This window comes from Balaenoptera acutorostrata, chromosome 3 (assembly GCF_949987535.1).
Source record: "Balaenoptera acutorostrata chromosome 3, mBalAcu1.1, whole genome shotgun sequence".
Lineage (NCBI taxonomy): Eukaryota > Metazoa > Chordata > Mammalia > Artiodactyla > Balaenopteridae > Balaenoptera > Balaenoptera acutorostrata.
This window is the reverse complement of record NC_080066.1, coordinates 181632304-181647106: the sequence shown is the minus strand read 5'-3', so window position 1 is coordinate 181647106 and position 14803 is coordinate 181632304. Positions and strand designations below refer to the sequence as shown.

The 14803-nt window shown below is 40.0% G+C and overlaps 1 protein-coding gene across 13 annotated transcripts in view; it reads right to left on the bottom strand.

Annotated features, from left to right (window-relative positions):
- The window catches only part of MARK3 (microtubule affinity regulating kinase 3), a 109361-nt gene that overhangs the window by 14110 nt on the left and 80448 nt on the right, over positions 1–14803 (bottom strand). For 9 of the 13 annotated variants that reach the window (XM_057542137.1, XM_057542139.1, XM_057542138.1 and 6 more), the window contains 7 exons: positions 13882–14118; positions 13603–13722; positions 13263–13362; positions 12461–12573; positions 11807–11960; positions 5699–5916; positions 2188–2291 (listed from right to left, as the gene is read on the bottom strand). In XM_057542137.1, the coding sequence (XP_057398120.1) occupies positions 2188–2291; positions 5699–5916; positions 11807–11960; positions 12461–12573; positions 13263–13362; positions 13603–13722; positions 13882–14118 (1046 nt within the window). The remainder of the gene's footprint in view (positions 1–2187; positions 2292–5698; positions 5917–11806; positions 11961–12460; positions 12574–13262; positions 13363–13602; positions 13723–13881; positions 14119–14803) is intronic. The other 4 variants (XM_057542140.1, XM_057542146.1, XM_057542149.1 and 1 more) reach the window with 2 other exon arrangements.

Genomic DNA, 14803 nt, shown 5'->3' with positions numbered 1-14803 from the left:
TTTTCAATTCATTTGTAAGACAGAAAAAGAAAATCCAGATATTATTAAAATCATGGGCCCCAGCTTGTGTGGCTGGAGGCTCTGTCTGACTGAAGATAAAGACAACACTTGCAGAAGCAAAGCATTTAAAGAGCTGATGCTAACAGATGCCATAAGGCCCAGGTTGGGATAAGGAGGAGGCAGCCCCATTGAGGAAGGCGTCTGCAGGTAGAACACAGACAGGTTATGACTCCAAAGAAATCAGAGTATTCCTAAAACTATTTCCAAAGAGTGAACTGAATAACTGTAGGGAAGGAGAATTAGAGGAGTAGATGCACACACAGAAACACAAATCAAGGGAGCAGACCTAGATCTTGGTCTTAACAGCTTTTTAAATAAAAGTCTGACTCTGTACCTCAGAGAACTGTATATTCTAAAGTTCAAAAGGAATCTGATAGAATAATTCAACAATTTAGAAGAATCTGTAAAAAGAAGGGTCATGAAACAACATTTTTCTAGTTCTACAGACTAAAATCCGTAACATATTAGAAACTTTTCGGAATTCCCTGGCGGTCCAGTGGTTAGGACTCAGCACTTTCACTGTGGGGGACCCGGGTTCAATCCCTGGTCAGGGAACTAAGATCCCATGAGGCCAAAAAAAAAAAAAAGAAAAAGAAGAAAGAAACTTCTAAGTCTTCTACTGATATCTCCTATTCAATCACTTTGAACTAGAAGAAATTTGATAGATTTGACAAAGTAACCGTAAGAAAAGAAAATTTACCAAAGAATAGACCACTATTAAAAAATAAATATACCAGTCACTAATTTATAAGCTATCTAGCCCAGTTGCTCTACTCAAATTATTAATAGTTCTTAATCATACGAAAAAGACAATGTTAAAACAAGCACACACAGAGGAATCAGAAGACAGAATACCAGGATGTAAATATTTCTAAAAATTCACTGAAAAATGAATGTAATCTCACATAGTAAGCTTTTACCTTTATGTCAATTCAAACATAAGTGGTCTGTGGAAGAGGGGAATGATAAAATAGTCTGGTTTTAAGGATGAAAGAGGATAGAAGAATTTTTGCTTAGGTTGTTATAGAAGTTACTGATCAAACATTTCATTTGACTGATGAGATCTAAAGGAAACAGAAATCTTATAATGCAATTTCAGAAAGTAAATGTCAGAAAAAGAGGAAAAACAATTTGGATGCTACACATGAGAATGTGATATGACTAAGCAATGTTCAGAGAGGCCAGGGGACAATGAAAGATGATGTGAATTTATTTTATGGATTTCTACTCCAGAACTTTATCTGCTCACTTTGACCTTATCTCACCATTTTGAATTTAGTTTTATACTACTTTTCCAAAAAGAAAGAAGGAAAATCATGCCCATTTGGGAAATTTGTTCTATATAGAATATATTTAACTACTCTACCAATCCAACTCCCCCCACCCACTTTTCCCTCTGCCCAAACTTAGCTCTACTCCATGGTTTCTGGATGTACTTAATCCCACTTTTCTGAGTCTATTTCTTATTTTGAAACCCCAAGAAAATTGTTTGCATGATCTAACTCCTTACTGATATATTACTTTGTTAGTATTTTAAATCATGCTTATCCAATGTATGATTGCCTCCCTACCAGATTAAAATCATTCAGAAGACTGCACTCTCCATTTCTCTGGGATACTCAAGTGTGTCTCTTTTAAGGTGAAGACTGTGTTACTACTCGTCCACCATGCCCCTCTGACACACTGCTGACCTATACCTGAAGGCTCACCCACCCCACCAGGTGCTCCGCATCTTCCGGAGGTGTGGCTCCCAGTCTCAGGTCCTCATCCTTCCCCCTTCCAGCCTTGGTTCAAGTTATTCATGTGCACAAAATAATCTCAATTTCCCTGTTCATAATTCTACAATTAAACCATAGCTCACCATCTATTTCCTCTGGGAAAGCTCCCTGCTTTAACTCAACCCTTCCAATCATCATACACAGCTGGCCAGGAGGATAAGCTCTGGACAATGAGAGGAATTTGGAATTCTAGGATCTCACTAAAACTCTGCGTTCAAATTTAACTTACCATTAGCGAATACTTACCACTATTATTTGAATTTTGATCATAAAAACTGAGAAGCAAATATCATTCTTCCATTTCTCTTGGGAAAAACAAATTTTTTTGCCAACAGGTAAAATTTCATACCTGTTTTCTTTGCCATTCTGAATTACTGAATGTCTATCAGCTGTAGTTCTTTCACTGCAAACATAAGTATTCCGCCGCGTCATTCCACCAGATGCTGTATTACTCTATTAAAAAAAAGGGCATTTTGGTCTTAAACTATTTAGTAAGTATAGTACAATGGGAAAAAAAACCCACCTAATTTAAATAAACGTGAATACTCTTTAAATAAACCTACACTAAAATATCAACAGTACTGGCCACTAGATCAGAGAAGAGGATGAAGGCAGCAACCTCTACCCTCCTTCCTACCCTCCAACGTTTCTGCAATAATGAAAAATGACTATAGTAAAGTGACTTTGAAAAGCTGGCTATAATAATCTACAGATTAATAACTTATGGATTATTTAAAACAAAGCAGAGAGATCCACTATTTTTAAAAGGTAATACTTTCAAAATAAAAAATTAAAAAGCAAGGATTATAAATATAAGGTAAATATACAAATAAAATAAAAATTAAAAAAATAAAAAATAAATATTAGGGTTAAAACTGTAAAACTATTAGAAAAAAATGGGTAAATCTACATGACCTTGGATTTGACGAGAGATTCAGATATGACACACACACAAAAATATGAGTAACAAAAAGAAAAAAATAAATTGGACTTTATCAAAATTAGAAACTTTTGTGCATCAAAGAACACTATCAAGGATGTGAAAAGAGAACCTACAGAATAGGAGAAAATATCTGCAAATCCTGTATTTGGTAAAGGTTTAATATCCAGAATATATAACGAACCCTTACAACTCAACCACAAGATGACAAACAACCCAATTTAAAAATGGGCAAAGGGGGACTTCCCTGGTGGCACAGTGGTTAAGAATCCGCCTGCCAATGCAGGGGACACGGGTTCGAGCCCTGGCCCGGGAAGATCCCACATGCCACGGAGCAACTAAGCCCGTGCGCCACAACTACTGAGCCTGTGCTCTAGAGCCCATGAGCCACAACTACTGAGCCCACGTGCCACAACTACTGAAGCCCGTGCGCCTAGAGCCCGTGCTCCGCAACAAGAGAAGCCACCACAAGAGACGCCCGCTCACCACAACGAAGAGTAGGCCCCGCTCACCACAAGTAGAAAAAGCCCCCACGCAGCAACGAAGACCCAACGCAGCCAAAAATAAATAAATAAATAAAATTATAAAAAAAAAAAAAAATGGGCAAAGGACTTGAATAGACATTTTTCCAAAGAAGGCATACAAATGGCCAATAAACACATGAAAAGATGCTGAACATCACTGGTCATTTAGGAAACGCAAATCAAAACCACAATGAGGTACCACTTCACACCCACCAGGATAGCTATAATTAAAAAAAAACAGAAAATAACAAGTATTGGCAAGGATGTGGAGAAATAGGGACTCAAATACGGCAGGTGCGGTACACAAACTTGTACACAAATGTTTACAGCAACATTACTTATAATAACCAAAAGATAGGAACAATCTAAATGTCCATCAATGAATAAGTAGATAAACAAACTGTGGCATATAAAAAGGAATGAGTTCACCCAACAACTTGGATGAACCATGAAAATATTACGGTGAGTGAAAGAAGGCAGACACAAGAGGCTTGTGTCTAAGTATAAGGTATAAGTCCTTATATGTAAGGGGTAACAGGTATAAGTAAGTATATATAAGCAAGAGGTATAAGTCCATTTATATGAAATCTCCAGAATAGGCAATCCTATTGGGAGAGAAAGCAGATTACTGGTTGCCGGGGGCTGGGGAAGAGAGGATTGGAGAGAGTGATTACTTAATGAGCACAGTGTTCTGAAGTGTTTCAGAACTAGAGAGAGGTAGAGGCTGCACAACACTGTGAATGTACTACATGCCACTGAATAGTATGCTTCAAATGGCTAATTATATGTCATGTGAATTTCACATCAATTTGTAAAAAGCTAATACTTTCAAAATTAAAAAGCAAGGAACAAAAGTCACAAGTAAAAACTTTTATCAGATAATTTAAAAAAAAAGATAAAAGCAGTCACCTTTAATACAGCATGAGCAGTATAGGGAAGCTGAAGACAAATGGGAGAAAATTATAATAACATACTTCTTTCTTTTATAAATAATCATATATGAGTGGCTAATAATGCTTAGGATATACTTTCAAAAGGGGGGGTGTGCAGATGAGTAGAGTGAAGGAATGGAAGTTATGAAGGCAGGGAACAAAGTCTTTTTCTTCCTCTGGTAACTGTCAACAAAAAGTGGAGGCTGAATTTAAATTGCAGGGCTATGGAATGACGATCCAATTTTACTGCATTAGGAAGCCAAATAAAAAACCTTTCCACACAGCGTTTACTCTGATAAAGCACAATATCAAAGGATGGAACACACAAAACCTTCTGGGTTCCTTTATAAGCCCCTCCCCAAGAACCGGCCAAAGGGAGCAGCACAGATTCCATGTGGGCTCCTCAGTTTGGGGTTTCTTTAGGGTAGAGGGAAGGCTTTGTCACCGCTAACTTTTAGGGAAAAATGTGGTTACAGAATATCCTTAAAATTGTTCATTCTCTGCCAATTCTTTTTTAAATTACTTTTTGAGTCTTCCAGTTATAAAATAAATAAGTTCTGGGGATGCAATGTGCAGCATGGTGACTCTAGTGAACAATACTGTAGAGCATATTTGGAAGTTGCCAAGAGGGTAAATCTAAGAAGTTCTCATCACAAGAAAAAAATTCTGTAACTGTGTATGGTGACGGATGTTAATTAGACTTAGAGATCATTTCACAATAAATACAAACATCAAATCATTAAAAAAATTACTTTTGGAGTGCTAAGAATAATAATCACTATGTTAGGTCAGAGAGAACACATTTCAATTCACGAAGAAGTTTCTGAAACTGAATAGATTCAATTTAACAAATACTACCTACTTCCTAGGGAGATTTTGTTCAGGGCAGGGATTAAGAGATGGATTCAGCTTAGCAGTATAATTTTAGACAATTACCTAACTTTTCTTCAATTTCTTCACCTTAACATTTAGCTAATAAATGAAAAAGCACTCAGCATGGTCCGTGGCACATGGTAAGGACGTCAACACTCTGTATCGATAGAGCCCTTTGAGATGCAGGGCAAACACCAAATCCCTGGCAGTCAGAGCTCACAGTGCCCTGTACAGACTCCATCAGGTTTCTGTTTGCCATCACCTGTCTGCACTGTCCCCATTTGGTTTTATTCATTTCCTCTGTTAGACTATGATGTCTTTCCATATCTCAGCATCTGATACAGTCTAAAGTTTAGCAGATGTTTATGGAGTAACTAAAAACAGCCCTTGACATAAAGGATCTGATCACTCATCCAGTGGGATACGGCTCAACAAGAAATACATGCAACAGAGCAAGTGATCCTTACAGGCTGAGACTGTGCCTCGTGGCCCAGTGCGTAGGGCTTTGTAGGAGATGAACACACAGGAGCAAAATGTCTTATCATTTCAATCCTACAACCCTAGGCTGCCCTACAGTACGACCATACTTACACCGGGGACGGTGGAGCTCTTCTTGCGTTCAGGAATATCCGCCTTGTTGGGATTACTCGCGCTGCCAAGCATGGGGCTGGCTGGAGCAACTCCCTTTCCTCCAGCAGCACTGCCGCCTGGTTTCCGGGACGGAACTCCATCTTCTCTGAGGTCGCCATCTGCAGTGCTGGTCTGACTCCTTTTCGGATACGCCACAACTGAAGGAATAGCTGGTCCAGCTAAAATACAGAGTTCACTTTTTAAACGTCAGAATACAGTTTTATATTTTATCCTGTGAAAATGAACACTTTATAAGATGACCCAAGATTTCTATTCATCTAAGAAAATATAAGACAGTAAAAATCTTCTAAGATGCTTCCCATTCATGTATAATGTTTTCCCTATGCAATGAATTCAATTTTATTTTATTTTTTTAAAATTACCTAACCACTTTTTAAAAAAAAAATAAATTTATTTATTTATTTTTGGTTGCGTTGGATCTTCGTTGCTGCACGTGGGCTTTCTCTAGTTGTAGCGAGCGGGGGCTGCTCTTCCTTGCGGTGTGTGGGCTTCTCATTGCGGTGGCTTGTCTTGTTGCGGAGCACGGGCTCTAGGTGCACGGGCTTCAGTAGTCGTGGCTCGCGAGCTCTAGAGCGCAGGCTCAGTACTTGTGCCACACGGGCTTAGTTGCTCTGTGGCATGTGGGATCTTCCCAAACCCGTGTCCCCTGCATTGGCAGGCGGATTCTTAACTACTGTACCACCAGGGAAGTCCTGAATTCAATTTTAAAATTTCACTTATTAGTCCCTAACATTCTACTTTTTTAAAGTTGTTTTTTTTTTAACTAATAAGCTTATATAGTTGTCTTTCTGAAACATGTTCACGGGGTGTTACTGGACAGATAAATAATCAAACTAACTTGATGCACACACATCATGCAGAATGAACTGGTTCACCTGGTATCTAAACATCTGAGTGAATTTCATCCTTTTTGTATAAGAGATGCCATCACCTTTTGGAAAAGAACAGTACAGATTTACAGGCTCTTTCTTTTGAAATTTTATCTTGCATCTTTTTTAAAGCACTAATAATCTTCTAGGTAAACAGGAATTTGAGTAGACAAGGAGAGGCAGTATAAGCAAAAGAAAGCATGTTTCTCATGGAAGTGACAGGGAGGACATGGGTGGATGTTCCCAGTCAGACCCCCTCCCAGGAGGAGGATGCCTAGGGACATCCCAGGTGGGCAATTAACTGATGTCCTGCAGTAAATCACCTAGAGACTCTGATGACACAGGCGATTCGGAGTTCAAAGAATTTTGGAAATGAACGAGATAACTAGTATATTCATTATATATGACGTCCAGTGGTAATCTTAAGGAACAGCACCAAATGCTCATCATTTATGGTAGAAAAGCCTTTATATTTTAGGTCTATTAAAAAATGGATGGGAGGAGGAAGAGGGAAGGGGAGGGAGGGACTGGGAGCTTGGGGTTAGTAGATGCAAACTATTACATATAGAATGGATAAACAACAAGGTCTCACTGTATAGTACAGGGAATTATACTCAATATCCTGAGATAAACCATAATGGAAAAGAATATGAAAAAGAACGTATATATGTGTATAACTGAGTCACTCTGCTGTATAGTAGAAATTAACACAACATTGTAAATCAACTATACTTCAACAGAAAAATAAATCATTAAAAAAAATGGATGGGGGCTTCCCTGGTGGCGCAGTGGTTGAGAATCTGCCTGCCAATGCAGGGGACACGGGTTCAAGCCCTGGTCTGGGAAGATCCCACATGCCGCGGAGCAACTAGGCCCGTGAGCCACAACTACTGAGCCTGCGCGTCTGGAGCCTGTGCTCCGCAACGAGAGAGGCCGCAATAGTGAGAGGCCCGTGCACCGCGATGAAGAGTGGCCCCCGCTTGCCGCAACTAGAGAAAGCCCTCACACAGAAACGAAGACCCAACACAGCCAAAACTAAATAAATAAATAAATTAAAAAAAAAAAATGGATGGCATAAATCCAAATGGTAAATCTAGGGAATTCCCTGGTGGTCCAGTGGTTAGGACCCTGTGCTTTCACTGCTGAGGGCCCGGGTTCAGTCCCTGGTTGGGGAGCTAAGATCCCACAAGCTGCGTGGTGTGGTAAATAAATAAATAAATGATAACTTTATTTGGAACTGAATTAAAAGTAAACAAAGATTTGATTTATGGGAGAACAACAATCAAGTTCTCAGTTTGGCAATTTTAACATATAAAACAAAGAATCAGCCAAGTATAGGGTGATACTACCCTTAATACTTCTCTTTCTTCTCAATATCATGATACATCTAATGACATTCTGAATCTTTAGGGTTACTACCAATTTGTTTTGAAACATTTATTATTGCTATTTAGAAAATTAAAAGATTTTTTTTTCATCTTAGGATTTGAGATTGTGCATGGAAACAGCTATTGATACAACCCAGTGACCTCATTCATTCAGACTGCTCCTGTTTTACTTGCACTGTGTGTTATGTGCGTGTGTATTCAGCTCTACACACTTTAATCACATCTGTAGATTCATGCGATCACCACCAGTCAAGACGAAGAACAGTTCTACCTCAAGGACCTTGTGGGCGATCCTATTACAGCCACAGCCACCTATCTTCCACCTCAAGTCCCTTCCCTAAATCCTGGCAACCGCCAATCTGTTCTCATCTCTGTAATTCCGTCATTTCAAGAATGTTATGTGAATGGAGTCAATGTAACCTTTTGAGATTGTCTCCCCCCACTCAGCATAATTCCCTTGAGATCCATCCAAATTGTTGTATTTATCAATAATTTGTTCCTTTTTATTGCTGAGTAGTGTTCCGTGGTGTGGATGTATCACGCAAAAATGTGATTTTTCTTCTTCTTCTTCTTTTTTTTATTTTTGGGCCGCACCGCACAGCTTGCAGGATCTTAGTTCCCTGACCAGGGAGTGAACCCGGGCCACAACAGTGAAAGTGCCTAGAGTCCTAATTAACCACTGGACCGCCAGGGAATTCCCCAAAATATGATTTTTAAAAAAATAATTTTTATTTAATTAATTTATTTATATATTTTGTATTTTATTTTAGGCTGCGTTGGGTCTTAGTTGTGGCTCGTGGGATCTTCGTTACAGCACGCAGGATCTTTTGCTGCGGCGTGCGGGCTCCAGAGCACGTGGGCACGCAGGCACACGGGCACTCTAGTTGAGGCACGCGGGCTCAGTAGTTATAGCATGTGGGCTTAGTTGCCCTGCAGCATATGGGATCTTAGTTCCCTGACCAGGGATCAAACCCGAGTCCCCTGCACTGGAAGGCAGATTCTTTACTGCTGGACCACCAGGGAAGTCCCAGTTTCTTTCTTTCTTTCTTTCTTTTTTTTTTAATAGTAATCTTTTATTTATTTATTTACTTTTATATTTATTTTTGGCTGTGTTGGGTCTTCGTTTCTGTGCGAGGGCTTTCTCTAGTTGCGGCAAGCGGGGGCCACTCTTCATCGTGGTGCGCGGGCCTCTTCACTATCACGGCCTCTCTTGTTGTTGTGGAGCACAGGCTCCAGACGCGCAGGCTCAGTAGTTGTGGCTCATGGGCCTAGTTGCTCCGCGGCATGTGGGATCTTCCCAGACCAGGGCTCGAACCCGTGTCCCCTGCATTAGCAGGCAGATGCTCAACCACTGCGCCACCAGGGAAGCCCTCTTTTTTAAATATTTACACCTTTATTCCAATTGGAATCCAACGTTGTATAAGATGTGAGAAATGGATGCAAATTTATTTTTTTTCTGATCACTACCAACCTCCCCAATACCACTGACTGGTTAATAGAACAGTGATTCTTCACTTTCTTTTCTTTCTTTTTTTTTTTAAATAAAAGAACCCCTTGAAAATCTGATGAAGATCACCCTTCCTAGAAAAAAATGTACATACATACAGGGGGGTTCACACATGGGACCGAAATTAAGAAACACAAATAAAAATTAAGTTATGATTTTACAGAAGCAGGCAGATATAAATCATTGGCATCTAGAGGTAGGGAACAAGAGGAGAGATGAGATGGGGTGGGAGGGCAAGCTAAAAGTTGGTCTGTCTATGGGCTTGTCTGCCTTCACTTGGTACCAAGTGGATGTGCTTTACTAGATTTCATTATTTGGAACCTATCTCATTTTCAGCACTTAAATGAACAGTGCCAGAGGCATAATCAAATCTTTTTTTTTTTTTTTGCTGACCACCATCTTCATCCCCAAAGAATGTGGAATTGGGTCAGTGATTTTCTATATACAGCATTTCTGGAAGTATTCTTTTGTGAACTTCTTTTTAATATCAGAGGCTCCAAGAAAGAAGGATGATTATTATTATAAAAGCACTACTATAAGAGGTAATGGGCGGGTTAGTGGAGACAGCCATAGGACCAGGGGCCAGGAATCCTGGGTCTGTCTCAGGCGTTCCCACTTCTATTTAACCTCAGAAGACCTGGTGAACTCTCTTGCCCTATTTCCTTATTGCTAATATGGGGGTTTGGTGAGCTCTTTTTAGCTCTAAAATTTTCTGAGCTGGGGAAAGGGATATGAGAAAACTCCACCACCAGGTTTCTTCCAGGCTTTAGGAACAAGTCCCTTTAAACTGGTTGATTTAGAGCAACACGTAGGCATTTTGCTAATTGCTCTGCAGTACACAGAAAACCCCTCCTTGTAAGCAACTAATATGAGCACAAGAGACAGAGACCCAGATCAACACTTGGTTTACAAATGCCACCTGCACAAATCCTGGCATCAGACAGGTTCTGAGCTCTCAGTTATACCCTAGAAAACAGCAGACATATAGACAGTTTACTGACAGTGTCAGTACCATGTGCTGCTTTGGCCCAAACCATATAGAGGGGCAGCAGCAGCAGGGCGAGAAATGGAAACCAAAGTGTCATCACTTTTGGTACAAAACCAAAGCTGCAGACCCCTGGAATACTCTGTGCAATTCTAAGTGCCACATCTCAAGGTGAAAGAATGGAGGTGGACAAAGTCCAGAGAAGGGAAATGAACTGAACAAAGAGATGAATGGGTGTTTCATGTGAGGATGTATTTTTAAAAGTTAGGACCAGGCCAACATAAATTCGGTTCCTGCACGCTGGAATTAAAGGAAATAATAATATGTGAATAAACACACACCTACTAGAGTCTCTGAATTCCAACAAATGGGGCTGCCTTGAAGGTAGAATAACTGTCAAGTTTGGTAAGCATATCCTTTAGGGCCTTAAGTCTCATGAAATATTCACTTCTATGGTGAAAACTTTTAAGAGTGAGGGTGGTTAGACACACCAACAGCTAGAGTGTGGCTGAGAAAGACACATGTCAAAAATTTAAACCAATTAAGGCAAAACTGCGATACTATACATTTTCCAGGGCTGTGCTGTCCAATGTGGTAGCCACTGGCTGCACATGGCTTTATAAATTTAACTGAGACAAAACTGAAAATCATTTCCACAGTTCAAGTGCTCAACAGTCACATGTGGCTAAGGCTTCCACCCGGCCAGGCCTTACTCAATAAAAGCCTACTGAGGGACTTCCCTGGTGGCGCAGTGGTTAAGAATCCGCCTGCCAATGCAGGGGACATGGGTTCGATCCCTGGTCCGGGAAGATCCCACATGCTGCGGAGCAACTAAGCCCGTGCGCCATAACTACTGAGCCTGCCCCCTACAGCCTGCGAGCCACAACTACTGAGACTGCATGCCACAACTACAGAAGCTCGTGCTCCTAGAGCCCGTGCTCCGCAACAAAGAGAAGCCACCGCAATGAGAAGCCCGCACACTGCAACGAAGAGTAGTCCCCACTCGCTGCAACTAGACAAAGCTTGCGCGCAGCAACGAAGACCCAACGCAGCCAAAAATAAATAAAAAAAAAAAAAAAAAAAAAAAAAAAAAACAGCTTACTGAGTGTACCAAGGAGATCAGAGCCTTGAGATAGATATGCCAGAACCTGCAGGACTGCTTTGAAAGAAACGTCAAGAAGGGAAATCAAGCAACTCCAACCCTAGTAGTCCATAAGCAAAAGGATGCTTCCAGTGTTAGGAGGCCTCCTGGTTAACGGGAGGCTCCGGGAGAACACACTGGAATGGCCTCAGACTTACCATGGTCACTGTACCGCCTCTGCTTCTGGCTTGAAGAAACACTTCTCTGTACTTTGTGGTGAGGAGACTGGCCAGTACTGTTGTTGAGGTCGCTGCTTGGCCTAACCTTAGCAAGTGAAAGATTGCTGCTAGAACTGGAATCACTAGCATCCAGCTAAGAGAAAATAAAAAAAACAGAGCAAACCACAACACGAGCCCAAATGGTTTATTATGAAACTAAACTTACAATACACAAACCTCTCATAAGTAGTTCATTTAGAGAGAAGAATCACAGTGTACAAAAATGACAACCCTAAACTCAGGCAAAAGTATTTTTCTGACTGCTGGAAAAACTCACACAAGGATAAATATTTACGTTCTTCTTTCCACGCTTTTTCAAAAAACTTAAAACGCTCTATTTATTTCATCTGATACTTTACATCATTTAAAAACTACTAATGACTATAGGTTAACTTAATGAAAGCCAAATTATTAAAGGTTATTATCTTAAAGTTAAAATAGTATCTCATAATAGTCATAGGAGTTAGATTAGTTATTTGAAGGTAAATTTTAAAATATTATCAAATGTTATACACACTAAAAAAAAAAGAAGAGTTTACATGAGGTAATAATTCACCAAAAGGATATTGCAGGCTTTTATCTGATTATTCTTACCTCTGAAGATTTTCTCCCCAACAACAAGTATGTTGCTGTGATTTCATCATATTTCATCTTACTAAGAGATTCTTGAATTTCGTCTTGTGAATATCCCATTCCCACCATAATATCTAAAAGAAGGGTATAATATAGTTTATGTGTTTCGTTTGGTTAAGAAATCATTATGGGGCTTCCCTGGTGGCGCAGTGGTTGAGAATCTGCCTGCTAATGCAGGGGACACGGGTTCGAGCCCTGGTCTGGGAAGATCCCACATGCCACGGAGCAGCTGGGCCCGTGAGCCACAACTACTGAGCCTGCGCGTCTGGAGCCTGTGCCCCGCAACGGGAGAGGCCGCGATAGTGAAAGGCCCGCGCACCGCGATGAAGAGCGGTCCGCGCACCGCGATGAAGAGCGGTCCCTGCACCGCGATGAAGAGTGGCCCCCACTTGCCGTAACTAGAGAAAGCCCTCGCACGAACCGAAGACCCAACACAGCCAAAAATAAATAAATAAATAAATAAATAAAGTAGCTATTAAAAAAAAAAAAAGAAATCATTATGTTACAGGGTAAAATAATTTCCTTTATTTGACCCAAAAGATCACACATTTTCTAACATAAACGGGCAGTTGGCTTATTTCTGAGTTACTGAGTGCTATTACAGGAAACTGCATATAAGTTCCTAAATATGACAAAACATATAAGCTGATTCATGTAACTTATGCTTAACTTCCCATTATCCCCATTTTAGGCATACACATATGAATCAAAACAGAAATATGTTACCTGTACACACACCAACATGCAGGCACAGAATAATTACCTATCCTTTTCTGGTCTGAGATGTCCAGTTCTGGTTCAACAAACGGTTTTAGTTCATCTTCCTCATGCCCTGCATTGATCCACCTGTCCTTCATGATTTGCTGAAAGGTGAACTGTTCATTAGCAGCATAAAATGAAACATTCTGATAATCACAATATTTAGGAAAGCTTATTTTCAACATTTCATCGATTATGGCTCAAAGGATAACTTTTAAAAAATGTCTCAATGTTACTTAAAAAACCCCAGGATAGTATTCAATACATCATACAAACCAAGCAAAGTTCTAAAAATACTTTAAAGACTCTCCAAAGTTGTTCCTTATTTCCAGTTATGTGATTACCTCTAGAGTGCCTCGTTTTATTGGATTTAGCACCAGGAAACGTTTGAGAAGGTTTTCACAGTCTGTGGACATGTAGAAAGGGATTCTGTATTTCCCTCTTAATACTCTCTCTCTCAGTTCCTTTGGGGAGGTAGAGAGGAAAGAAAACTAGTGAGTCAACTTTTAGGTTAAAAAAGAACTCAAAGAACCCCACTGAAACAACATTAACACATTAACTCTTATCATTTTATGAAATCCTTTCAGCTTTCTGAAGAACATGGATGCAACCACTTCCTGTACCTTTAGGTTCTGTCCGTCAAAGGGGAGTGACCCGCTGACTAAAGTGTAAAGAATGACGCCAAGGCTCCACACGTCCACTTCCGGCCCGTCGTATCTCTTGCCCTGGAAGAGCTCGGGGGCTGCGTACGGAGGACTGCCACAAAACGTGTCCAGTTTACTGCCAACAGTAAATTCATTGCTAAAACCAAAGTCAGCTAGTTTAATGTTCATATCGGCATCTAACAATAGATTTTCAGCCTAGAGGGAAAACACCAAGACAAAAATGAAATTTAACCAAAATATAATCAGAACTGTGATAGAATCAGGCATTTCACAAAAGCTTTTTGTAATGATGTAAAGTTAATATATCCTAATGAATAAGAAAACATTCTTTCTAGAGAAAAAAAATAGGAGCTAAATCAGAATTCCTCATTTTTCAGCATTAATAACCAGTAACAGATATGAGGCGTAGTCATCCCTCAGTCTTCTTAGGGGACTGGTTCTAGGACTCCCTGTGGATACCATAATCCATCACCATACCAAACGGTATAGTACAGCCAGCCCTCCTTAGCCACAGATGCAGAACCTGGGGATATGGAGGCCCAACTGTAAAGACTGATTCTAGCACTAATTATACAGCAAATGTCCATGATCAATAAAATTTTTAAAGAGCTTTTTAAGAATAAGGGGCTTTTAAAAAATAGATACTTGCTTTAGGTGGACAGTCACATTTCAAAAACACTGCTAAGTAAGCTGTATAATGGCTATTATTGAGGAGGGAGCATCCTAAACTTCATTCAAGATAGAGATCACAGTCTTTTCCACTTGTTTCAACAAACATTTACCACGTGGCAATTACACACCAGGTGTTATATTAGTGTCTGGATATATAGACAGACAGGGTCCTGCCCTCAAAAAGCTGACAATTTAGAAAAATAAGCAG